Source organism: Polistes fuscatus, unplaced genomic scaffold (assembly GCF_010416935.1).
Source record: "Polistes fuscatus isolate 324 unplaced genomic scaffold, CU_Pfus_HIC Scaffold29, whole genome shotgun sequence".
In the NCBI taxonomy this organism is placed as follows: Eukaryota; Metazoa; Arthropoda; class Insecta; order Hymenoptera; family Vespidae; genus Polistes; species Polistes fuscatus.
In genome coordinates this window covers 517260-542586 of record NW_025113106.1, presented here as the reverse complement: position 1 = coordinate 542586, position 25327 = coordinate 517260, and the positions used below count along the sequence as shown (strand labels likewise).

The following is a 25327-nucleotide window of genomic DNA, read 5'->3' as shown; positions in this document are numbered from 1 at the left end:
AAAAAAAGAGAAAGCTGTACACATAAACTATAATTACTCAAAGACTTACTTACTTTAAAATGTTTAAAAAAGTCATTTTAAAGCTCTTTTAATGCTCAACAACATGATTTTAAGCAAAAGTATTTAAAATACATAGGGTGTCTAATAAAAAAGAAGTACTTTGTACACAAAAACGGTAATAACTCGAAAACTAACAAATTCTAAAATGTTATAACACGGTCATTTTAAAGCTCTTTTAATGCTCTACAACCAGATTTAAAACATAATTATTTAAAATATATAGGGTTTGTTAAAAAAAAGAAGGAATTTGTACACAAAAACTTAAATTACTCGAAAACACGAAAATTTAAAATGAGTTAATATTGTCATTTTAAAGCTCTTAAAATGCTCAACAACTTGATTTAAAACTTAAATATTTAAAACTTATAGGTTTTCTAAAAAAAAAGAAGAAGCTTTACACATAAACTATAATTTCTTAAAGACTTACTTATTATAAAATTTTTTTCCTTCTAAGAATGCTAAACAACATGATGTTAAGCAAAAGTATTTAATATACATAGGGTGTCTAATAAAAAAGAAGTACTTGGTACACAAAAACGTTAATAACTCGAAAACTAACAAATTTTAAAATGGTATACTACGGTCATATTAAGCTCTTTTAATGCTGTACAACATGATTTAGAACTTTAACATGTAATAAATAAAGATTTTTTAAAAATAAAGAAAGAATCTGTACCCCAAAAACTATAGTTTCACAAAAACAAACTTATTTTAAAATGTTTTAAGATAGTTATTTTAAAGCTTTTTTAATGTCCAACAACATGATGATAAGCAAAAGTATTTAAAATACGTAGGGTGTCTAATAAAAAAGAATTACTTTGTACACAAAAACATTAACAACTCTAAAACTAAACATTTCTAAAATGTCATAACATGGTCATTTTAAAGCTTTTTTAAGGCTCTAAAACATGATTTAAAGTCAAATATTTAAAACTTATTGGTTTTTTAAAAAAAAAAGAAAGAAACTGTACACATAAAATAAAATTTCTCAAAGACTTACTTATTTTAAAATGTTTTAAAATATCCTTTTAAAGTTCTTTTAATGCCCAAAACATTATGTTAAGCAAAAGTATTTAAAATACATAGAGTGTCTAAAAAAACAGAAAAATTTCTACACAAAAACGGTAATAACTCGAAAACTAATAAATTTCTAAAATGTTATAACATAGTCATTTTAAAGCTCTTGAAATGTTCTACAATCGTATGCTAAATTAAGTATCAAAAACTTATAAGGTTTTCAAAAAAAGAAAAAAGAAGCTGTACACATAAACTTTAATTTCTCAAAGACTTACTTATATAAAATGTCTTAAAATAGCCATTTTAAAGCTCTTTTAATGCTCTACAACCTGATTAAAAACTTATATATTCAAAACTTATAGATTTTTTAAAAATAAAGAAGAATCTGTACACATATACTATAGTTTCAGAAAGACTGACTTATTTTAAAATGTCTTAAAATAGCCTTTTAAAGCATTTTAATGCCCAATAACATGATGTAAAGCAAAAGTATTTAAATACATAGGGTGTCTAAAAAGGAGAGGTACTTTGTACACAAAAACTTTAAAAACTACAAATCAAAAAATTTAAAATTTTATAACGCAATCATTTTAAAGCTCTTGAAATGCTCTAACAGCGTGATTTAAAACTTAATATTTAAAACTTAAATGTTTTCTAAAAAAGAAGAAAAAGCTGTACACATAACTATTATTTCTCAAGATACTTACTTATATGTTTTTACAAAAGCCATTTTAAAGCTCTTTCAATGCCCAACAACATGATTTTAAGCAAAAGTATTTAAAATACATAGAGTGTCTAATAAAAAAGAAGTACTTTTTACTCAAAAACGTAATTATTTCAAAACTAACAATTTCTAAAATGTTATAACACGGTCATTTTAAAGCTCTCTTAATGCTCTACAACCTGATTTAAAACATAATTATTAAAATATATAAGATTTGTTAAAAAAAGAAGGAATCTGTACACAAAAACTTAAATAACCTCGAAAACACGAAAATTTTAAAATAAGGTTTATTGTCATTTAAATCACTTAAAATGCTCAAACAACTTGATATTAAACTTAAATATTTAAAACTTATATGTTTTCTAAAACAAAAGAAAGAAGCCTTACACATAAACTATAATTTTTAAAGACTTACTTATTATAAAATTTTTTAAAAAGAGTCATTTTAAAGCTCTTTTAATGCTTAACAACATGATATTAAGCAAAAGTATTTAAAATACGTAGGGTGTCTAATAAAAAGAATTACTTTGTACACAAAAACATTAACAACTCTAAAACTAAACATTTCTAAATGTTAAACATGGTCATTTTAAAGCTTTTTTTATAGCTCTAAAACATGATTTGAAAGTCAAATATTTAAAACTTATAGGTTTTTTAAAAAAAAAGAAAGAAACTGTACACATAAACTATAATTTCTCAAAGACTTACTTATTTTAAAATGTTTTAAAATAGCAATTTTAAAGCTCTTCAATGCCCAACAACATGATGTTAAGCAAAAGTATTTAAAATACATAGGGTGTCTAAAAAAGAAGAGGTACTTTGTACACAAAAACTTTAATAACTCCAAAACTAAAAAATTTAAAATGTTATAACATAGTCATTTTAAAGCTCTTGATATGCTCTACAATCATATGACCAACTTAAGTGTCGAAAACTTAAAACGTTTCGAAAAAAGGATAAGAAGCTGTGCACATAAACTTTAATATCTCAAAAAACTTACTTATTTTAAATTGTTTTAAAAAAGCCATTTTTAAGCTTTTTTAATGCCCAACAACATGATTTTATGCAAAGAATTTAAAATACATAGGATGTTTATTAATAAAGAAGTACTTTGTACTCAAAAACGTTAATTATTTGAAAACTAAAAATTTCTAAATGTCAAAACATTTTAAAGCTTTTTAAATGCTCTTAAACATGATTTAGAACTCAAATTTTTAAAAACTTATAGGTTTTCTAAAGAAAAGAAAGAAGCTGTACACTTAAAGTATAATTTCTCAAAGACTTACTTATTTTAAAATGTTTTAAGAGAGTCATTTTAAAGCTCTTTTAATGCTCAAAAACATGATGATAGCAAGAGTATTAAAAATACATAGGGTGTCTAATAAAAAAGAAGTACTTTGTTCACAAAAAACGTTAATAACTCGAAAACTAACAAATTCTAAAATGTTATGACACCGTCATTTAAAAGCTTTTTTAATGTTCCAAACCTGAACAAAACTTATGTATTTAAAATATAGGGTTTTAAAAAAAAAGGAATCTGTACACAAAATCTTCAATACTCGAAAACCCGAGAATTTTAAAATGTGTTAATACTGTCACTTTAAAGCTCTTTAACTGCTCTACAATCTCATGCTAAACTTAAGTATCTAAAATTTAAAAGGTTTCCAAAAAAGAAAAAAAGAATCTGTAGACAAAACTTAAATTAATCGAAAGCACAAAAATTTTTAAAATGAGTTACTATTGTCATTTTAAAGCTATTTTAATGCCCAACAACATGATGTTAAGCAAAAGTATTTAAATACATAGGGTGTCTAATAAAAAAGAAGTAATTTGTACTCAAAAACATTAATAATTCGAAAACTAACAAATTCTAAAATGTTATAACACGGTCATTTTAAAGCTCTTTTAATGCTCTAAAACCTGATTTAAAACTCAAAAATTTAAAAATTCTAGGTTTTCTAAAAAAAAGAAAGAATCTGTACACATAAACTATAGTTTCACAAAGACTGACTAATTTTTAAATGTCCTAAAATAGCAATTTTAAAGCTCTTTTAATGCCCAACAACATGATGTTAAGCAAAAGTATTAAAATACATAGGGTGTCTAATAAAAAGAAGTACTTTGTACACATAAACGTTTATAACTCGAAAACTAAAAATTTCTAAAATATATTAACAAGGTCATTTTAAAGCTTTTATAATGCTCTAAAAAATGATTGAAACTCAAATATTTAAAACTTATAGATTTTCTAAAATAAAGAAAGAAGCTGTACACTTAAAGTATAATTTCTCAAAGACTTACTTATTTTAAAATGTTTTAGAATATCCGTTTTGAAGTTCTTTCAATGCCCAACAACATTATGTTAAGCAAAAGTATTTAAAATACATAGGGTTTCAAAAATAGAAAAAGTACTTTGTACACAAAAACGGTAATTACTCGAAAACTAACAAATTCAAAAATAGTATAACATGGTTATTTTAAAGCTCTTTTAATGCCTAACAACATGGTGATAAGCAATAGTTTTTAAAATAAATTCTAAAAAAAAAGAAGAAATTTCTACACAAAAATTTTAATAGCTCGAAAACTAACAAATTCTAAAATGTTATAACATGGTCATTTCATAGCTTTTTAATGCCTTACAACCTGATTTAAAACCTAAGTATTTAATATATATAGGGTTTTTTTTAAAAAAAAGGAATCTGTACACAAAATCTTCAATTACTGGAAAACTAACAAATTTTAAAATGTTATAACATGGTCATCTTAAAGCTCTTTTAATGCTCTAAAACCTGATAAAAACTTAGGTATTTAAAATATATAGAGTTTGTTTTAAAAAAAGAAATCTGTAAACTTAAACTTAAATTACTCGAAAACAAGAAAATTTTAAATGTGTTAATATTGTCATTTTAAAGCTCTTAAAATGCAATAAAATTTTATGCTAAGCATAAGTATTTAATATACATGAGATATGATATGATTAATCTAAAGAGAATAAACACTAGTATTAAATTTACCACAGTCACTGATCGGAAGCAAGTTAAGGAGAGAAACGCGCGTGCAAGATAAGCAAGTTGTTTTCGAGCGTAACCGGGGGAACGCAAAGCTGCGACATCCCCCCTACACCACACTTTTCTGTAATCCCCACTACTACTCGTCAGCGCCCCCACCCAACTCCAACGCCACACCGGAAGTCCCAAACCGGAAAAGGGAAAGCGATGCGGACGGAAGTGAAGTGCTAACGCGTAGCACGTGCTTAAATTCGAAACATGTCACGCGTTTCCGGTATGTAACGGATAATGACGCCATTTTCACACCAAAGCAACGCGCCCGGCGTGACAAAGAACAAAGATAAAAAGCGCAATCGCCTTCCGAATATACTGATTTATCAATCCAACCTATCACTCATTCCTCACCCGAGGCACCAAAATGTTTATAGAATATAAGACTGTAAGCGATTCGATATTAATGTCGTGAGTTCGGTTATTTCGACGCATGAATGAGTGAGATAGGGAAGGATGGATAAATCAATTTACACAATTTTACGCGGTAAGAAACACTTGCCTCGGCATAAAAACTTGCACGAAGTTGAGAGAAAAGCCGGGGCAAGCTATGACTTTATCTAATCATATAATACAGATAAAACATTGAACAGTACCCTCTTATATCTTGTAGACTAAAGAACACTCTTACCTTTGTCTCCGCTGTAAATAGGATAATTATCGTCGCCTACTTATATGCGTTATCGGGTCTTCAAACGCGCTTATCTCGCTACCAACACCTTCCACTGGGGTAGCCTTTTCCTCCACAAATTTATCCTCGGCAGGTCGACTGGTAAACACTGTAAATAGGCACCGTTACTGTCGGCGCGAGCGTAGTTGTGCCCTTGCACAACTCCTTTGAAACGAATTAAAATAGTGCGGTCGGGTACTTGCGCGACCCCATCGAACTTAATAGCAAGCGCGGTTGAGTCTAAGCAAAACCCCTTCTACTTGGCCAAGTGCATGATTGTGTCTATGCACAACCCCCTCCTACTTAGTAAAAAAGCTCGGTTGCGGCTATGCACAACCCTTTCAAACTTACCAGTCGACAGCTCGAAATCACACCACCAGAAATAGTTCTTACTTTACGAAAACCAATATGGCGCCTTGTACTTTCTCAGCAAACGAATAGTCCTTTTCCAAATCCAGAATCGGTCTTTCGCTTGCGCTCTCGAGCCAGGGCCTACGCACCCATCTCCCCTCTCCCCAGTACCTCAAGACCCACGCGCACGTACCTTGCCGACTAAAGGCGGTCCTACAAGTATATCTAATGCCCCTGAGCGCCCTCAGGATTCCACTAAATCACTCGTAACCTATCCTAATTGGGTTGTAATAGCGATCAATCTAAAGTCGCGACGCCAACGCTACCTAACCGATCTCGCGCGCACTACACACGGTCATGTATCTTAATTTCACCGAACATCCCGCCCGCCTTCGTCAAACTGACGAACCTAAACTAGCTGTTCTTCATTGAGTATCTTGCGTGGGGTTATCTGCTAATCTCAGGGGGCAAAGCCGCGCTATGTGTCGCTGGCGTGAAGAAGTAGCGGTCTTCACAGTAACCACTCCAACTAATCCATCAGGACCAGGGTGCACCTCTGTGACTCTACCTAAGGGCCATTTCGAAGGGGGGTATCGATCGTCGCGTACCAAGACAAGCTGACCTACTTTAAAATTTTCACAAGGATCCCTCCATTTTTCTCGACATTGCAAATGCGCCAAGTACTCGCCTGACCAACGTTTCCAAAAATTATTTCGAATGCGTTGAAGAAGTTGAAATATACCTAACCGGTTTTCAGGTAATTTTACTAACTCGGCATCTTGAATCAGAGTAGACACTCCCTCATTGAGAAAATGAGAAGGAGTGAGCGCCCGCAGATCGTCGGTATCTGAACTCAGCGGCCCTAGAGGACGAGAATTGAGACAAGCTTCGATTTCCACGAGAACTGTGGATAACTCCTCAAAAGTGAGCGTATGCTCCCCTATGACTCTCCTTAAGTGATGCTTTACTGATTTGACTCCAGCTTCCCACAACCCACCATAGTGTGGAGCACTAGGTGGGATGAACTTCCAGTTCGTTCCATCGTTGGCAAGAAGAGATGCCACTTTCTGATAAAACTTCGAAGCACGGTTGAACATAACCCTAAGCTCTTTATCAGCCCCTTGGAAATTAGTAGCGTTGTCGCTATAAAGAGTTTGACAGATACCTCGTCTACCTACAAATCGACGATACGCGGCTATGAAGGACTCGGAGGTTAAGTCACTAACAAGCTCGAGGTGAATAGCTCGAGTAGCAAAACAGACGAACAGAGCAATGTAACCCTTACTAGAACGATTTCCGCGGCCCTTTGACATACGCACTTGTACCGGACCTGCATAATCGAGACCAGAATTCGCGAAAGCCCTACTTCCTACCACTCGATCCACTGGGAGCTCACCCATAAGCTGATGGGCTAACTGAGGCCTAGCTCGTTGACAAGTTATACAAGATCGAATAGCCGATTTAACTAGCCGATTTCTACTCAATATCCAAACTTGGGACATCAGATAACTTGAGGTCAAGATTGGACCTCCATGAAGACACTGGTGGTGTGCGTGTCGCACAAACAATCGACTAAGGTACGAATTCTGGGGCAAAATTGGCGGGTGATTCCGATCGAAAGTTAAGTAAGAACTAGCCAAACGACCTCCTACCCGTAATAGACCGTCATCCTTATTAAGAAGGGATTTATCTTAGCAAAGCGATTGCCCTTCGGCAATCTCTTGCCAGCCGTCAGGATTCCTATTTCTATTGCAAACGCTGTTGCCTGAACTAGACGAATAACCATCACTCGAGCATCCGATATCTCAACACTGGTAAGAAAATGAGGTGAAGAATTTGTACCTACTGTTGGATGATTTCGTACCCGGAGAATTGTGCGCCTACAGTATGCAACAAACCTTAGAAGTTTAGTTAAGGAAGAGAATCGAGTCAGGATCTCGGACTCATTTAAGCTATGACGGACATGGAAGCCGTTCGAGTGCGGCCACTGGACGGAGGACATGGAAAGCCATGCCGGGCCCCGCCACCAAAGAGAACTCTCAGCTAATTCTTCCGGTAGAACACCTCGCGATGCCAAATCGGCAGGATTTTCTTTAGTCGGAACATGGGACCACGTTGCTGAAGGCAATTGAGTCTGAATGAGCGAAACGCGATTGGCGACAAAAGTTTTCCAATGGCACGGATGCGTACGAAGCCAAGTAAGCACGATCTGACTATCTGACCAGACAAAAATTGGACATCTCTGAAGAAAGTCCAAGCTAGTTAGACGAAGAATGAGCTTAACAAGAAGAGCCGCTCCGCAAAGTTCTAGATTAGGAATACTCACAGTCTTAACAGGAACTACCTTTGATTTCGAAGCTAACAACGACACGCGAAACCTCCCATGACCCTCGTCAATACGCAAATATACTGCTGCGGCGTACGCACGCGCAGAGACATTCGCGAAACCGTGTATCTGGCAAGATGATTCAACAGTACTCCCTAGCCACCTCCTTACTGATAAACCCGGTAATGTAACTAACCCTTGACAGTACCTATACCAACGTTCACGGATTTCCGACGGTAATGGCGCGTCTCAATCACATTTCAACAACCACATGTCCTGCATCAATATCTTGGCGACAACGGTAACAGGTGAAAGCCATCCTAAGGGGTCAAATAAACGCGCGATATTTGATAAAACCGATCTTTTAGTATGGGCGGCAGCCATATCAGCAATACTAGCAGCATCGAACCTGAATTCGTCCTGTTCCGGAACCCAGCGCACGCCTAACGTTTTAACCGTTTGATCATTCTCAATCGATTTCTCCGCGACCTGTCTTACGGCATCTGGAAGCAATTCTGAATAATTCGCCGCCCACTTATCCAACTGGATACCAGCCGAAGCTAAGAGCTCTACAATATCTACCCTCTTTCTAATTGCCGTCGCTATGTCGTCCGCTCCCGCGAAGATATCGTCGACATATGTCTCTGTTTGTAAACAACGGGCTCCGAGCGGGAACCGCGTACCTTCATCCTGAACTAGCTGCGAGAGGGTGCGAATAGCCAGGTAGGGAGCGCAAGCTTCGCCGTAAGTGACCGTATTGAGTCGGAATTTCACCGGCTCCGATGAAGCGTCGGGTGACCAGATGATCCTTTGGTAGTCCTGATGCTCCGGAACAACTCGAATTTGTCTGAACATCTTGACAATATCAGCAGTGAAGACAACTCGGTACCTACGCCAATTAAGTAAAATTAACGAGAGATCGCCTTGTGACGCGGGGCCTGTTAATAAGAAGGAATTTAATGAATGACCGTCTCTCGTACGCCGAGACGCGTCAAATACCACCCGCAATTTCCACCTAGAATTATCCTGTTGCACTACGGCGTTATGAGGTAAATACCAATCTTCCTGACATAGGGTCTCAGACCTCGGTACTCGTGACATATGACCTAGCTCTTCGTACGATTTCATGAATTCCCGGTACGCCTGAGCGAGCCTTGAATCTCGCGCAAATCTCCGATGTAAGGCCGAGTGATAGTTAAGGGCCATCCGTTTCATCTTCGTTGCGACCAAAGGAAGCTCTGCCGTCAGTGGTAGCTTCACCACGTACCGACCTCTCCTATCCCTCCGATGCGTCTCCTGAAAAATCTTCTCACAACTCTCATCTTCCGGCTTCAACCTTCTCGGTGCAGCCGATACGTCCTCTAGCTCCCAAAACCGCTGCAGCATTTGGTTCGTCTCGTCCTGAAGAGAACAGTGTAGCACCAGCGAAGGAGAGTCAGTCGCCGTTTTCTCCGCCCGCCGTGCAGCCCCCCCATCCACCGGTCCGGAGATGATCCATCCTAACGCAGTTTCCTATGCGACAAGCAGTGACGACGAGGATTTCCTCAACCCAGGCCGAAGGAGTTGACCATAGACATCGGCCCCCAAAATTAAGTCGATTCGCCTCGAGAAGACAAACTCCGGATCAGCCAGCACAAGATCCGTAAAAAACTCCCCCACTGAACTGAAATCGAAACTGACAGAAGAAAGCAGCGAAGTTAACTTGGAGAGCACCAATGCATCCACTTCGACCTGAAATGAAACGTCTACTGCCGACCGGAGTTTGGCCCGCACGATGGACCGGGCTGTGCCGACGTCTTCTGCTCCAAGTCCTGAAAGTGGAACACAGATGCGTCGTTTAGGCAATCCGAGTAGTTGCGTGATCGTCTCTGCAATAAAGGAGGCTTCCGAGCCTTGATCCAGCAGCGCTCGTGCCCAAGTGCCCTTTCCCTTTGGACCTGACACCCACACCCGCGCGATAGCGAGCAGGATCTTCTTGACGGTACCCGGGGATGTGGCGGCATGTAGACTCACCTGCGGCGAGCCAACCTCCTCACTCTCCTGCTACTCCTTAGGTGGTTCGGACGCCCTACTCCGGGTTTCACTTCCACGGGACGTATGGATCATAGTGTGATGAGTACCGTTGCAGACAGAGCAGCGCACCGTAGATAAGCAGGAACGCAAGGGATGTCCTCCGAAACAATTATAGCATACTCTCAAATTCCTAACCACTTGAATCCGCTGCGGGACAGGCTTGGCCCTGAACTGGTCACACTTCCACAGAGGATGGAAACCAGAACAGAGTCGACACGGCGCAGGATCTTTAACTACCGTAGTGGGCACACCCTCCATCTTCGCGTGAAAAACCTTGCGGGGAGGACCCGATTTCGTCGGAGGTGCCGCCCGTTTCTCCCCTCGTGTTTCCCCCGATAACACAAAACTCCGCGCCCGGCCTTCTAGGAATTCGACCAATTCATCAAAAGTGGGCATGAAGCAAGACCTAGGGGCAGCCCCCGTTCTCCTCTCCAAACCCGACGCCCGGTACATCCTCTCCCTCGAGACTACTTCGGCATTCCACGCGTTGGCCGTGTCCGGATCCAATCGCGAACTTAACGTGATGAACAGAATGGTATCCCAATAATCGACTGCCCAGCCCGCGTTCCTCAAAGAACTAACAATGCCCTGCACTCTATCAAGAAATGCCTGCAACTCAGCAGTTGACTCCCTTTTTATACACAGAAGATTCATCAGCGTCAGGACCTTCTTAAATACAAAAAGCCTTGGATTATGGTACCGTGTCTGCAACGCCTCCCACGTGCTGGCATAATTAGAGTTCCTAGTCGATACGTTCCTGATCCACACCGCGGCCTCACCCTCCAAACAAGATTTCAAGTATCTCAATTTTGTAGCATCATTGATTCGTGGCACGTCGTGAACCATAGATGTAAAACTATCAAAAAAATTCTCCCAGTCCTCCTCTCGTCCCGAAAATTTGGGAAGAGACATCTTAGGGAGGTCCGTGTAGCCCAGGTCTAAACTAGTTACGGCGGGATTAGAAGCCTCCCCCGTGGGGGTGGGGGCTTCTGCCTGCTGAAGTTGCCGAGACAGCCCCGTCAACGCGAACATGGTCTCTTCGTAGGCTCCCTCGATGTTTCTTATCTCATTCTCCATTATATACGGGTCGCTCTCGGCCTCAGGTCTTAATGCAATCTCCTCATGAGTCTGCCGCACTACATCCAATATTTTATCTAATGCGTTGAGTCTTCGCTGGATTCCGTCTGCATCAATTGATGCAAGCGGTCTATCCGCTAGTCGACTACGGATTCCTTCGATCTCGGCGAGACGCAACTTCTGCAATGCTACTAACTTATTCAAAGCGGTCGGAGGCATGGTGGATTAATCTAAAGAGAATAAACACTAGTATCAAATTTACCACAGTCACTGATCGGAAGCAAGATAAAGAGAGAAACGCGCGTGCAAGATAAGCAAGTTGTTTTCGAGCGTAACCGGGGGAACGCAAAGCTGCGACATCCCCCCTACACCACACTTTTCCGTAATCCCCACTACTACTCGTCAGCGCCCCCACCCAACTCCAACGCCACACCGGAAGTCCCAAACCGGAAAAGGGAAAGCGATGCGGACGGAAGTGAAGTGCTAACGCGTAGCACGTGCTTAAATTCGAAACATGTCACGCGTTTCCGGTATGTAACGGATAATGACGCCATTTTCACACCAAAGCCACGCGCCCGGCGTGACAAAGAACAAAGATAAAAAGCGCAATCGCCTTCCGAATATACTGATTTATCAATCCAACCTATCACTCATTCCTCACCCGAGGCACCAAAATGTTTATAGAATATAAGACTGTAAGCGATTCGATATTAATGTCGTGAGTTCGGTTATTTCGACGCATGAATGAGTGAGATAGGGAAGGATGGATAAATCAATTTACACAATTTTACGCGGTAAGAAACACTTGCCTCGGCATAAAAACTTGCACGAAGTTGAGAGAAAAGCCGGGGCAAGCTATGACTTTATCTAATCATATAATACAGATAAAACATTGAATAGTACCCTCTTATATCTTGTAGACTAAAGAACACTCTTACCTTTGTCTCCGCTGTAAATAGGATAATTATCGTCGCCTACTTATATGCGTTATCGGGTCTTGAAACGCGCTTATCTCGCTACCAAAACCTTCCACTGGAGTAGCCTTTTCCTCCACAAATTTATCCTCGGCAGGTCGACTGGTAAACACTGTAAATAGGCACCGTTACTGTCGGCGACGAGCGTAGTTGTGCCCTTGCACAACTCCTTTGAAGCGAATTAAAATAGTGCGGTCGGGTACTTGCGCGACCCCATCGAACTTAATAGCGAGGTACTTTGAGGTACTTTGTACAAAAAAACTATAATAACTCCAAAACTAAAAAATTTAAAAATGTTATAACGTTGTCATTTTAAAGCTCCTTTAATGCTCTACAACCTAATTTAAAACATAAGTATTTAAAAAATATAGGTTTTCTAAAAAATAAGAAAAAGCTGTACACATAAACTTTAATTTCTCAAAGACTAACCTTTTTCAAAATGTTTTAGAATAGCCATTTAAAGCTCTTTTAATGCCCAACAACATTATGTTAAGCAAAAGTATTTAAAATACATAAAGTGTCTAAAAGAAAAGAAGATCTTTTTACACATAAACTTTAATATCTCGAAAACTAACAAATTCTAAAATGTTATATCATGTTCATTTTATAGCTCATTTAATGCTCTACAACATGATATGAAACTTAAATATTTAAAAATTGTAGATTTTTTAGAAATAAAGAAAGAAGCTGTTCAAATAAACTATAATTTCTCAAAGACTTACAAATTTCAAAATGTTTTAAGAGAGTCATTTTGAAGCTCTCCTACTTCCCAACAACATGATGTTAAGCAAAAGTATTTAAAATACATAGGATGTTTAAAAAAGAAGAGGTACTTTGTACACAAAAAATTTAATAACTCCAAAACTAAAAAATATAAAAATGTTATAACATTGTCATTTTAAAGCCCGTTTATTGCTTTGCAACATAATTTAAAACGTAAGTATTTAAGATATATAGGTTTTCTAAAAAATAGAAAAAGCTTTAAACATAAACTTTAAAATCTCAAAGACTAACCTTTTTCAAATTTTCTTAAAATAGCCATTTTAAAGCTCTTTTAATGCCGAATAACATAATGTTAAGCAAAAGTATTTGAAACAAATAGGATGTCTAAAAAAGAAGGAAAACTTTGCACACAAAACTATAATTACTCGAAAACCAACAAATTTTAAAATGTTATAACATGGTCATTCTCAAGCTCTTTTATTGCTCTACAACATGATTTAAAAGTAAATATTTAAAAATTATAGATCTTTTAAAAATAAAGAAAAAAGCTGTACACATAAACTAGAGTTTTACAAAGTCTAACTTATTTTAAATGTTTTAAAATAGTCATTTTAAAGCTCTTATAATGCTCAACAATATGATGTTAAGCAAAAGTATTTAAAATACGTAGGGTGCCTAAAAAAGAAGAGGTACTTTGTACACAAAACTATAATTACTCGAAAACCAAATAATTCTAAAATGTTATAAAATTGTCATTCTAAAGCTTTTTTAATGCTCTACAATCTTATTTAAAACTTAATTATTTAAAATTTATAGGGTTTTTTTAAAAAAAAGGTATATGTACACAAAAACTTCAATTACTCGAAACACGAAAATTTTAAAATTAGTTAATATGTCATATTAAAGCTCTTGAAATGCTCAAAAACCTAATTAAAAACTCAAAAATTTTAGGGTTTTTAGGTTTTTTAAAAATAAAGAAAGAAGCTGTACACATAAACTATAGTTTTACAAAGACTAACTTATTTAAAATGTTTTAAAACAGCCACTTTTAAGTTCTTTTAATGCCCAACAACATGATGTTAAGCAAAAGTATTTAAAGTACATAGGGTGTCCAAAAAGAAGAAGAACTTTGTACACAAAACTTTAGTAGCTCCAAAACTAAAAAATTTAAAAATGTTATAAAATTGTCATTCTAAAGCTTTTTTAATGCTCTACAATCTTATTTAAAACTTAATTATTTAAAATTTATAGGGTTTTTTAAAAAAAAAGGTATATGTACACAAAAACTTCAATTACTCGAAAAAACGAAAATTTTAAATTGTGTTAATATTGTCATTTTAAAGCTCTTTCAATGCTCTACAACCTGATTTGAAACTTAAATATTTAATATATATAGGGTTTTAAAAAAAAAGAAGAAATCTTTAAACAAAACTTCAATTCCTCGAAAACTAACAAATCTTAAAATGATATACTATGATCATTTTGAAGCTCTTTTAATGCTAACAACATGGTGTTAAGCAAAAGTATTTAAAATACATAGGGTTCCTAAAAAAGAAGAGGTACTTTGTACACAAAAACTTTAGTAACTCCAAAACTAAAAAATTTAAAAATGTTATAGAATTGTCATTTTTAAGCTCTTTTAATGCACAATAACATGATGTTTAGCAAAAGTATTAAAATAACATAGGATGTCTAATAAAAAGAATTACTTTGTACACAAAAACGGTAAAAACTCGAAAACTAACTAATTCTAAAATGTTATAACATGGTCATTTTAAAGCTCTTTTAATGCTCTACAACCTGATTTGAAACTTAAATATTTAAAAATTGTAGATTTTTTAAAAATAAAGAAAAAAGCTGTACACATAAACTATAGTTTTACAAAGACTAACTTATTTTAAAATCATTTAAAATATCCATTTTAAAGCTCTCTTAATGCCCAACAACATGATGTTAAGCAAAAGTATTTAAAATACATAGGGTGTCTAAAAAAGAAGAGGTACTATGTACACAAAAACTTTAATAACTCCAAAACTAAAAAATTTAAAAATGTTATAAAAAGGTCATTTTAAAGCTCTTTTAATGCACTACAACCTGATTTAAAACTTAAATATTTAAATTATATAGGTTTTCTAAAAAAAAAAGGAAAAGATGTACACATAAACTTTAATTTCTCAAAGACTAACCTTTTTTAAAATGTTTTAAAATAGCCATTTTAAAGCTCTTTTAATGTCGAATAACATGATGTTAAGCAAAAGTATTTAAAACACATAGGGTGTCTAAAAAAGAAAAAGTACTGTGTACAAAAAAACGTTAATAACTCGAAAACTAAAAAATTCCTAAATGTTATAACATTTTCATTTTAAAGCTCATTTAATGCTCTACAACCTGATATGAAACTTAAATATTTAAAAATTGTAGATTTTTTAAAAATAAAGAAAGAAGCTGTACACATAAACTATAATTTCTCAAAGACTTACAAATTTCAAAATGTTTTAAGAGAGTCATTTTGAAGCTCTCCTACTTCCCAACAACATGATGTTAAGCAAAAGTATTTAAAATACATAGGGTGTCTAAAAAAGAAGAGGTACTTTGTACACAAAAAATTTAATAACTCCAAAACTAAAAAATATAAAAATGTTATAACATTGTTATTTTAAAGCCCGTTTATTGCTCTGCAACATAATTTTAAACGTAAGTATTTAAGATATATAGGTTTTCTAAAAAAATAGAAAAAGCTTTAAACATAAACTTTAAAATCTCAAAGACTAACCTTTTTCAAATTTTCTTAAAATAGCCATTTTTAAGATCTTTTAATGCCCAAAAACATGATGTTAAGCAAAAGTATTTAGAATAAATAGGGTGTCTAATAAAAAAGATGTACTTTTGTAGACAAAAACGTTAATAACTCGAAAACTAACAAATTCTAAAATATTATAACATTGTCATTTTAAAGCTCTTTTAATGCTCTACAACCTGATTTAAAACTTAAATATTTAAAAATTGTAGATTTTTTAAAAATAAAGAAAGAAGCTGTACACATAAACTATAGTTTTACAAAGTCTAACTTATTTTAAAATGTTTTAAAATAGCCATTTTAAAGCTCTTATAATGCCCAACAACATGATGTTAAGCAAAAGTATTTAAAATACATAGGGTGTCTAAAAAAGGAGAAGTACTATGTACACAAAAACTTTAATAACTCCAAAACTAAAAAATTTAAAAATGTTATAACATTGTCATTTTAAAGCTCTTTTAATGCTCTAGAACCTAATTTAAAACTTAAGTATTTAAAGTATATAGGGTTTTTTTAAAACAAAAAAAAATCTGTACACAAAAACTTCAATTACTCGAAAACAAGAAATTATAAATTGTGTTAATATTGTTATTTTAAAGCCCTTGAAATGCTCTACAATCTTATGCTAAACTTAAATATCTAAAACCTAAAAGGTTTCCAAAAAAAAAAAAAGAAGATGTACACATAAACTTTTATTTCTCTAACAGTAACTAAATTTAAAATGTTTTAAAATAGCCATTTTAAAGCTCCTTTAATGCACATCAATATGATGTTAAGCAAAAGTATTTAAAATATATATGGTACCTATAAAAGAAGATACTTTTTACACAAAAACGTTAAAAACTCCAAAATTAAAAATTTAAAAATGTTATAACATAGCAATTTTAAAGCTCTTTTAATGTTCTACAACCTAATTTAAAACTTAAGTATTTATTATATAGGGTTTTAAAAAATAGTAGGAGACTGTAAACAAAATCTTCAATTGTTTAAAAAATAACAAATCTTAAAATGATATACTATGGTCATTTTAAAGCTCTTTAAAATCTCTTCAATCTAATTTGAAACTTAGTACTTAAAATATATAGGGTATTTAAAAAAAAAAAGAAATATGTACACAAAAACTTTAATTACTCGAAAATACGAAAATTTTTAAATGAGTTAATATTGTCATATTAAAGCTCTTGAAATGCTCTAAAACCTGATTTAAAACTAAAAAATTTAAAGCTCATAAATTGTTTAAAATAGAGAAAGAAGCTGTACACATAAACTATACATTCACAAAGACTAACTTATTTTAAAATGTTTTAAGATAGCTATTTTAAAACTCTATTAATGCCTAACATCACGATGATAAGCAAAAGTATTTATAATACATAGGGTGTCTAAAAAAGAAGAGGTACTTTGTACATAAAAACTTTAATAACTCATAAACAAAAAATTTAAAAAGGTTATTACATTGCTATTTTAAAGCAGTTTTAATGCTCTACAACTTATTTAAAACTTAAGTATTAAAAATATATAGGTTTTCTAAAAAAAAGAGAAAGCGTACACATAAACTTTAATTTCTAAAAGGCTAACAAATTTCTAAATGTTTTAAAATAGCCATTTTTAAGCTCTTTTAATGTCCAACAACATGATGTTAAGCAAAAGTATTTAAAATACATAGAATGTCTAAAAAAAAGAATTACTTTGTACACAAAAACTTTAATAGCTCGAAAAATAACAAATTCTAAATGTTATATCATGGTCATTTTATAGCTCTTTTAATGCCTAACAACCTGGTTTATAACTTAAGTATTTAATATATATGGGGTTTTTTAAAAAAAAGAAGGAACCTGTAAAAAAACTTCAGTTTACTCGAAAAATAACAAATTTTAAAATTATATACCATGGAAATTTTAAAGCTCTTATAATGCTCTACATCCTAATTTAAAACTTAAGTATTTAAAATATATAGGGCTTTTTAAAGCAAAAAGAAATCTGAACACAAAAACTTCAATTACTCGAATACAAGAAAATTTTAATATGTGATAATATTGTCATTTTAAAGCTCTTAAAATGCTCTAAAATTTTATGCGAAGCATTAGTATTAAATATACATAGTTTTTCTGAAAAAAAGGAAAAAGCTGTACACATAAACTTTAATTTCTCAAACAGTATCTAAATTTAAAATGGTTTAAAATAGCCATTATAAAGCTCTTTTAATGCCCAACAACATTATGTTAAGCAAAAATATTTAAAATACATAGGGTGTCTAATAAAAAAGACTTGCTTTGTACACATTAACGGTAATAACTCGAAAACTAACAAATTCCTAAATGTTATAACATATACATTTTTAAGCTTTTTAATGCTTCACAACTTGATTTAAAACGTAAATATTTAAAACTCATAGGTTTTTAAAAAAAAGGAAAGAAACTGTACACATAAACAATAATTTCACAAAGACTTACTTATTAAAAATTTTTTAAAATAGCCATTTTAAAGCTCTTTTAATGCCAAATAACATGATGTTAAGCAAAAGTATTTGAAAAAATAGGATGTCTAAAAAAGAAGGAAAACTTTGCACACAAAACTATAATTACTCGAAAACCAACAAATTTTAAAATGTTATAACATGGTCATTCTCAAGCTCTTTTATTGCTCTACAACTTGATTTAAAAAGTAAATATTTAAAAATTATAGATCTTTTAAAAATAAAGAAAAAAGCTGTACACATAAACTAGAGTTTTACAAAGTCTAACTTATTTTAAATGTTTTAAAATAGTCATTTTAAAGCTCTTATAATGTTCAACAATATGATGTTAAGCAAAAGTATTTAAAATACGTAGGGTGCCTAAAAAAGAAAAGGTACTATGTACACAAAAACTTTAATAACTCCAAGACTAAAAAATTTAAAATGTTATAAAATTGTCATTTTAAAGCTCTTTTAATGCAGTACAACCTAATTTAAACTAGGGTATTTAAAATATATAGTTTTCCTTAAAAAAAAAGAAAAAGCCTTACACATAAGCTTTTATTTCTCAAAGACTAATCTTTTTCAAAATGTTTTAAAATAGCCATTTTTAAGCTCTTTAAATGCTTAATAACTTGATATTAAGCAAAAGTATTTAAAACACACAGGGTGTCTAATAAAAAAGAATTACTTGTACACAAAAACTTTAATAGCTCGAAAAATAACAAATTCTAAAATGTTATATCATGGTCATTTTATAGCTCTTTTAATGCCTAACAACCTGGTTTATAACTTAAGTATTTAATATATATAGGGTTTTTTAAAAAAAAGAAGGAACCTGTAAAAAAAACTATAATTTACTCGAAAACTAACAATTTTAAAATGATATACCATGGTCATTTTAAAGGTCTTATAATACTCTACATCCTAATTTAAAACTTAAGTATTTAAAATATATAGGGTTTTTTTAAAACAAAAGAAATCTGAACACAAAAACTTCAATTACTCGAATACAAGAAAATTTTAAAATGTTGTAATATTGTCATTTTCAAGCTCTTAAAATGCTCTAAAATTTTATGCGAAGCATAAGTATTTAATATACATACTTTTTCTAAAAAAAGGAAAAAGCTGTACACATAAACTATAATTTCACAAGAACTTACTTATTTTAAAATTTTTTTAAATCGCCATTTTAAAGCTCTTTTAATGCCGAAAAACATGATTTTAAGCAAAAGTATTTGAAACACATAGGGTGTCTAAAAAAGAAGAAAAACTTTGTACACAAAACTATAATTACTCGAAAACCAAATAATTCTAAAATGTTATAAAATTGTCATTCTAAAGCTTTTTTAATGCTCTACAATCTTATTTAAAACTTAATTATTTAAAATTTATAGGGTTTTTTTTAAAAAAAAAAGGTATATGTACACAAAAACTTCAATTACTCGAAAACACGAAAATTTTAAAATTAGTTAATATTTTCATATTAAAGCTCTTGAAATGCTCAAAAACCTAATTAAAAACTCAAAAATTTTAGGGTTTTAGGTTTTTTTTAAAAATAAAGAAAGAAGCTGTACACATAAACTATAGTTTTACAAAGACTAACTTATTTTAAAATGTTTTAAAACAGCCACTTTTAAGTTCTTTTAATGCCCAACAACATGATGTTAAGCAAAAGTATTTAAAGTACATAGGGTGTCCAAAAAAGAAGAAGAACTTTGTACACAAAACTTTAGTAGCTCCAAACTAAAAAATTTAAAATGTTATAAAATTGTCATTCTAAAGCTTTTTTAATGCTCTACAATCTTATTTAAACTTAATTATTTAAAATTTATAGGGTTTTTTTAAAAAAAAGGTATATGTACACAAAAACTTCAATTACTCGAAAAAACGAAAATTTTAAATTGTGTTAATATTGTCATTTTAAAGCTCTTTCAATGCTCTACAACCTGATTTGAAACTTAAATATTTAATATATAGGGTTTTAAAAAAAAAGAAGAAATCTTTAAACAAAACTTCAATTCCTCGAAAACTAACAAATCTTAAAATGATATACTATGATCATTTTGAAGCTCTTTTAATGCTAACAACATGGTGTTAAGCAAAAGTATTTAAAATACATAGGGTTCCTAAAAAAGAAGAGGTACTTTGTACACAAAAACTTTAGTAACTCCAAAACTAAAAAATTTAAAAATGTTATAGAATTGTCATTTTTAAGCTCTTTTAATGCACAATAACATGATGTTTAGCAAAAGTATTAAAAATACATAGGATGTCTAATAAAAAAGAATTACTTTGTACACAAAAACGGTAAAAACTCGAAAACTAACTAATTCTAAAATGTTATAACATGGTAATTTTAAAGCTCTTTCAATGCTCTACAACCTTATTTAAAACTTAAATATTCAAAACCTATAGATTTTTTTAAAATAAAGAAAGAAGCTGTTCACATAAACTATAGTATCACAAAGACTAACTTATTTTAAAATTTATAAAATATCCATTTTAAAGCTCTCCTAATTCCCAACAACATGATGTTAAGCAAAAGCATTTAAAATACATAGGTTGTCTAAAAAAGAAGAGGTACTTTGTACACAAAAATTTTAATAACTCAAAAACTAAAAAATTTAAAAATGTTATAACATTGTAATTTTAAAGCACTTTTAATGATCTACAACCTAATTTAAAACCTAAGTATTTAAAATATATAGGTTTTCTAAAAAAAAGAGAAAGTTGTACACATAAACTTTAATTTCTCAATGACTAACCTTTTTCAAAATGCTTTAAAATTGCCATTTTTAAGCTCTTTTAATGCCCAATTACATGATGTTAGGCAAAAGTATTTAAAATACATAGGGTGACTAATAAAAGAGAATTACTTTGTACACAAAAACGTCAATAACTCGAAAACTAACAAATTCCTAAATGTTATAACATTGTCATTTTAAAGCTCTTTTAATGCTCCACAACCTGATTTAAAACGTAAATATTTAAAACTTATAGGTTTTCTAAAAAAAAGAAAGAAGCTGTACACATAAGCTATAGTTTCCTAAAGACTTATTTATTTTTAATGTTTTAAAATAGCTATTTTAAAGCTCTTATAATTCCCAACACATGATGTTAAGCAAAGAGAAGAATGCCACGTGGTCAGAATTATATTCTCTTTGGACTAACATCATCAGCGATAGCTGCTGATAGGCAAGCCAGCGACACATCAACATCAACTGTATTTCAACCAGGGTTTTTATGCCGAAATGCTTTTCCCTGCAACGAGCCAAATAAATCGTACTTATTAGTACTGACTGGGCTTAAAAATATTTTTAATTTATTTTCACCTACCCTTATTTTTCATCCATCTCTAAGTGCATTTTCAACGACAAGAAAACCACCGGAGTATCGATACAAGGCGTCGGTCGTTCAACATTAATATTTGGTCCTTCGAGCCGGATCGGGAGCTTTCTCCCTACTTCGTCCGGCATCCATTGTGTAAGCAGTCCGCTTCAAGCTGAAGAGAAAGAGGCAACGGAAAACTTCCGATCGAGCAACAAAGAAGCTGTGAATCATCGTTACAAGCTGAAAAGAGAGAGGCAACGGAAAATTTCCGATCAAGCATAAAGAAGGGGTGAGTCATCGCTACAAGCCTAGAAGCTGCCTTTATTCGAGACTGTGAGTACGACACACGAGACACTTATTAGTCGAGAGGATTCACGTGAGTTTTTGAAAAAGGATTTCTTAAGTTAACGTTTTTTCGGAATTGTAGTTCCCCCTCTTTTCTCTTTAACCTTCCGCCTTTATCGTGAAAATGCCTCGTTCGACTAAATCGCGTAGTGAGGTCGAACGCGTTATATTGAGATACGGTCACATTAAAAGGAGAATTGAACAAGTTCAAAAATTACTAAGTGAAGTAGATCGCGCAAATCCACTTGATATTAAAAACTTAAAGGTTAGAATCATCGAACTCGATAAAGATATAGTGTTACTAAAGGAAATATTAGAAGCACCGCCTGAAAATATCAAAGAAGCATTATTTGAGGAGATCAACTCAAATTTAGAAATCGCTTTCGAGATCAAAGCCGAAGCCGAGTTAGTAGTAGAATGATTCGAAACAATTAGCGTTAAAAGTACAAATTCACTGGCCGCGAGTTTGACTTCTCATACGGGCATAGTGACTAACAATCCGTCCATAGAAAATAATTATAGGATACCAGCGGTGCAGTTGCCTCGGTTCGACGAGCAACACGAAGAATGGCCGAGTTTTGTGGATGCGTTCCAATCGGTGATAGGAAAGAATTCTGAACTTTGGGATATACAAAAGTTTAGATATCTAAAATCATGTTTATCGGGACCGGCCGCTGAGAAGATACGTGCGCTCGAAATTACCGCAGATAATTATCCCATAGCGTGGAAGACATTGACCGACTATTACAACGATCCGCTAATATTAATTAATAAGCACGTGCAGGCCATTTTGGAAGGCCCTCCGATTAACGATGACTTCCCCGAGTCATTAATCGCCGCGTCCGATGCGTTGAATGCGAATTATGGATCGTTATTAGCAACTAAAAAGTCGTTTGTCGATCAGTTTGCCATTTCCGCGCATCTCTCGCGAGTAAATTCGGCTACTCGCCTCCGATGGGAGGAACAGCGATCTCGAGACACATTAACTACGGTAAAAGAGTTTGTGGTTTTTTTACGAGAGAGAGGAAAGGCGCTATTAATCGCTCAACCAACCGATAGGATTAGAAGAATTAAACATAATGAAGAGAAATCGTCGCCAAAACCTGATAGGAATCATCGTCGTTCTAGGGAGTCGATACATAACGAGCAGCGTGTTAACAGTCCGCGAAATTAGCCGCGAGGTACCGACCAAAGAAGACAATCAGTTCAAATATATTCCGCTCGTGCACCTATCTCGTGTGGCATATGTCGCGATAAACATCACACATCGGAGTGCGAGCTGTTACTTAAGGCCGAGCCTGAAGAGCGCAAAAAGATCGTGACTAAGGCCCAACTATGTTTAAATTGCTTAAAAGCTGGTTATCGTGTTTACGCATGCAGGAGAGGCCGTTGCAGAAAGTTTAACGGCGGGCACCACGAGTTACTGCATCCATAAGGCATCGGAGTGCTGCGTGCACACGTAAAGCTCTATCACTCGCATACACCTGCAGTGGTGCACTTGTTAGATTACGACAGTAGGTTGCACGAATAACGTATACGCTTGGAGTCGGACTCCGAAGCACACTTCTTAAAAAGCCGGTTCGCGAATCTTCTGCGAATATTCAAACAAGACATGGATGTACCGATATTTGGATTAAGTCGAATCGAAAATAAATCAGTCATATGGTGTATTGACTAGGAAAACGTGAACAGAGAATTACGCGGTAAAGTTGAAATTTTTGCTACCCACTGTAATGAATCAGTTGCCCTCGCAAAGAAGTCCGCGAGAAGAATTAATTATACCGGCGGAAATCCAATTGGCAGATCTCGAATTTCATGAACTGCAAATATTGACACGATTCTCGGGAGCGAAATCTTTATTTCATTATGGCGTGCAGGTCAGACTATTCGGTTGATTGAAGGCCCAGTGGCGCAAAAAACAGTATTAGGATGGCTCGTGATGAACGCAGAGATAACGCGTATTCCACAGAGCGTTAATTGCCATGCCGCTACTTTAGAATTACACTAACAGTAGGAGAAAATTTAGAAAAGTGAGGAGATAGCGAAGAATAATATTCGGCCGCATGAAGAAAGGTTATGCGAAATCCATTCTAGAAACAATACGCGACGAGATGAAACGCTTAGATACATAATAAGATTGCCATTTTAGGAAGAGAATCATCAATTAGGCGATTCTTACGCGAACGTATTGCAAGCATTACACGCGCTAGAACGGTCATTATCGCGCAAGGTAGAATCAAATTGGTCACATAGTCGATTAGAACCAATCGAAATTCCAGAAATAAGAAGGATTGCAACGCACGCGATATTGAACACTCCATTTAATTTATTTACGCGGTATTCTTCATTCATAAAGTTAAAACGGGTAATAGCTTATTGCGTTAGGTTCGCACGCAACTCGCGCAATACAAAAGAAAAAAAGGATAATAGGTGAATCAACGGTAGACGAGTTAAAGGACGCAGAATCGATTGCTATTAAATATGTGCAAAAAGAAGCATTTTCCTCGAAGATAACTCCCCACCTCTTAAATGACCTTTAGGACGCGTTACGGAAGTACATAAAGGTTCCGACGGTATAGCACGCGTGGTAACTGTGAAAACCGCCAACGGTCTTTTAAAACGCGGTATTAAACGTCTTTCTCCTTTGCTGTACGATGCATAAAAATTTTGAATTGAGAGTTAGTAGAAGTAATTATTATTTATGTTTAATTCATCTGTAATATCTTGTTATTTGAATGTATGCATTTGAATGAATGTATTTGCTAATGTATATGTAAGTGTGTGTGCAGCGTGTTGAACGGTGCCCGTTCAAGGGGGGCGGTATGTTGCGTAATCCTACGCAAGAGAGTGAGTGGGAATCGTTTCGAGACATCTCGAGACGTATCGATAATCGCCGAAATATAGGGACAAAATTTATCTTAGTTACGGTGTACTGAAGGAGCGCATCAAACTCCGTGCAGGGCGCTTGTGTCGCCTGGAACGCGTTCTCCCACTATTTCTATTAGTCCAATCATATGCATCGACAGCTACGGTTTCTACGGGTTTTCTATAAAAGCTCGTGCTTTCACGCTTCAACATGATTCTACCACGAGACCTGCGAGCGATCACCTCGAAAAGAACTACACTTTTGCGCTACTATTACATCAGCGGAACTAAGGAACAAGAGAAGAAGGCCACGTGGTCAGAATTATATTCTCTTTGGATTAACATCATCAGCGATAGCTGCTGATAGGCAAGCCAGCGACACATCAACATCAACTGTATTTCAACCAGGGTTTTTATGCCAAAATGCTTTTCCCTGCAACGAGCCAAATAAATCGTACTTATTAGTACTAACTGGGCT

The 25327-nt window shown here is 33.9% G+C and overlaps 2 protein-coding genes across 2 annotated transcripts; both read right to left on the bottom strand.

Annotated features, from left to right (window-relative positions):
* Positions 1-6306: 6306 nt before the first annotated feature.
* LOC122519065 lies at positions 6307-9593 on the bottom strand. The gene is made up of 3 exons (XM_043638231.1): positions 8465-9593; positions 7589-8377; positions 6307-7529 (listed from the first exon to the last, which is right to left on the bottom strand). The coding sequence occupies exons 1-3, from the start codon at positions 9591-9593 to the stop codon at positions 6307-6309; spliced, it is 3141 nt and encodes a 1046-aa protein (XP_043494166.1).
* A 657-nt stretch (positions 9594-10250) lies between these two features.
* LOC122519064 lies at positions 10251-11576 on the bottom strand. The gene has a single exon (XM_043638230.1). The coding sequence runs from the start codon at positions 11574-11576 to the stop codon at positions 10251-10253; it is 1326 nt and encodes a 441-aa protein (XP_043494165.1).
* Positions 11577-25327: the final 13751 nt, after the last annotated feature.

Excerpts from the sequence above, each read along its gene's own strand:
- LOC122519065 (XM_043638231.1), bottom strand. The coding sequence starts at position 9,593 with ATGCTGCAGCGGTTTTGGGAGCTAGAGGACGTATCGGCTGCACCGAGA. Across the intron at positions 8,378-8,464 it reads GGACATGTGGTTGTTGAAAT|TAAGGAGGTGGCTAGGGAGT; the intron begins GTGATTGAGACG and ends CGGGTTTATCAG. Across the intron at positions 7,530-7,588 it reads TGGCAAGAGATTGCCGAAGG|GAGGTCGTTTGGCTAGTTCT; the intron begins GCAATCGCTTTG and ends TATTACGGGTAG.
- LOC122519064 (XM_043638230.1), bottom strand. The coding sequence starts at position 11,576 with ATGCCTCCGACCGCTTTGAATAAGTTAGTAGCATTGCAGAAGTTGCGT.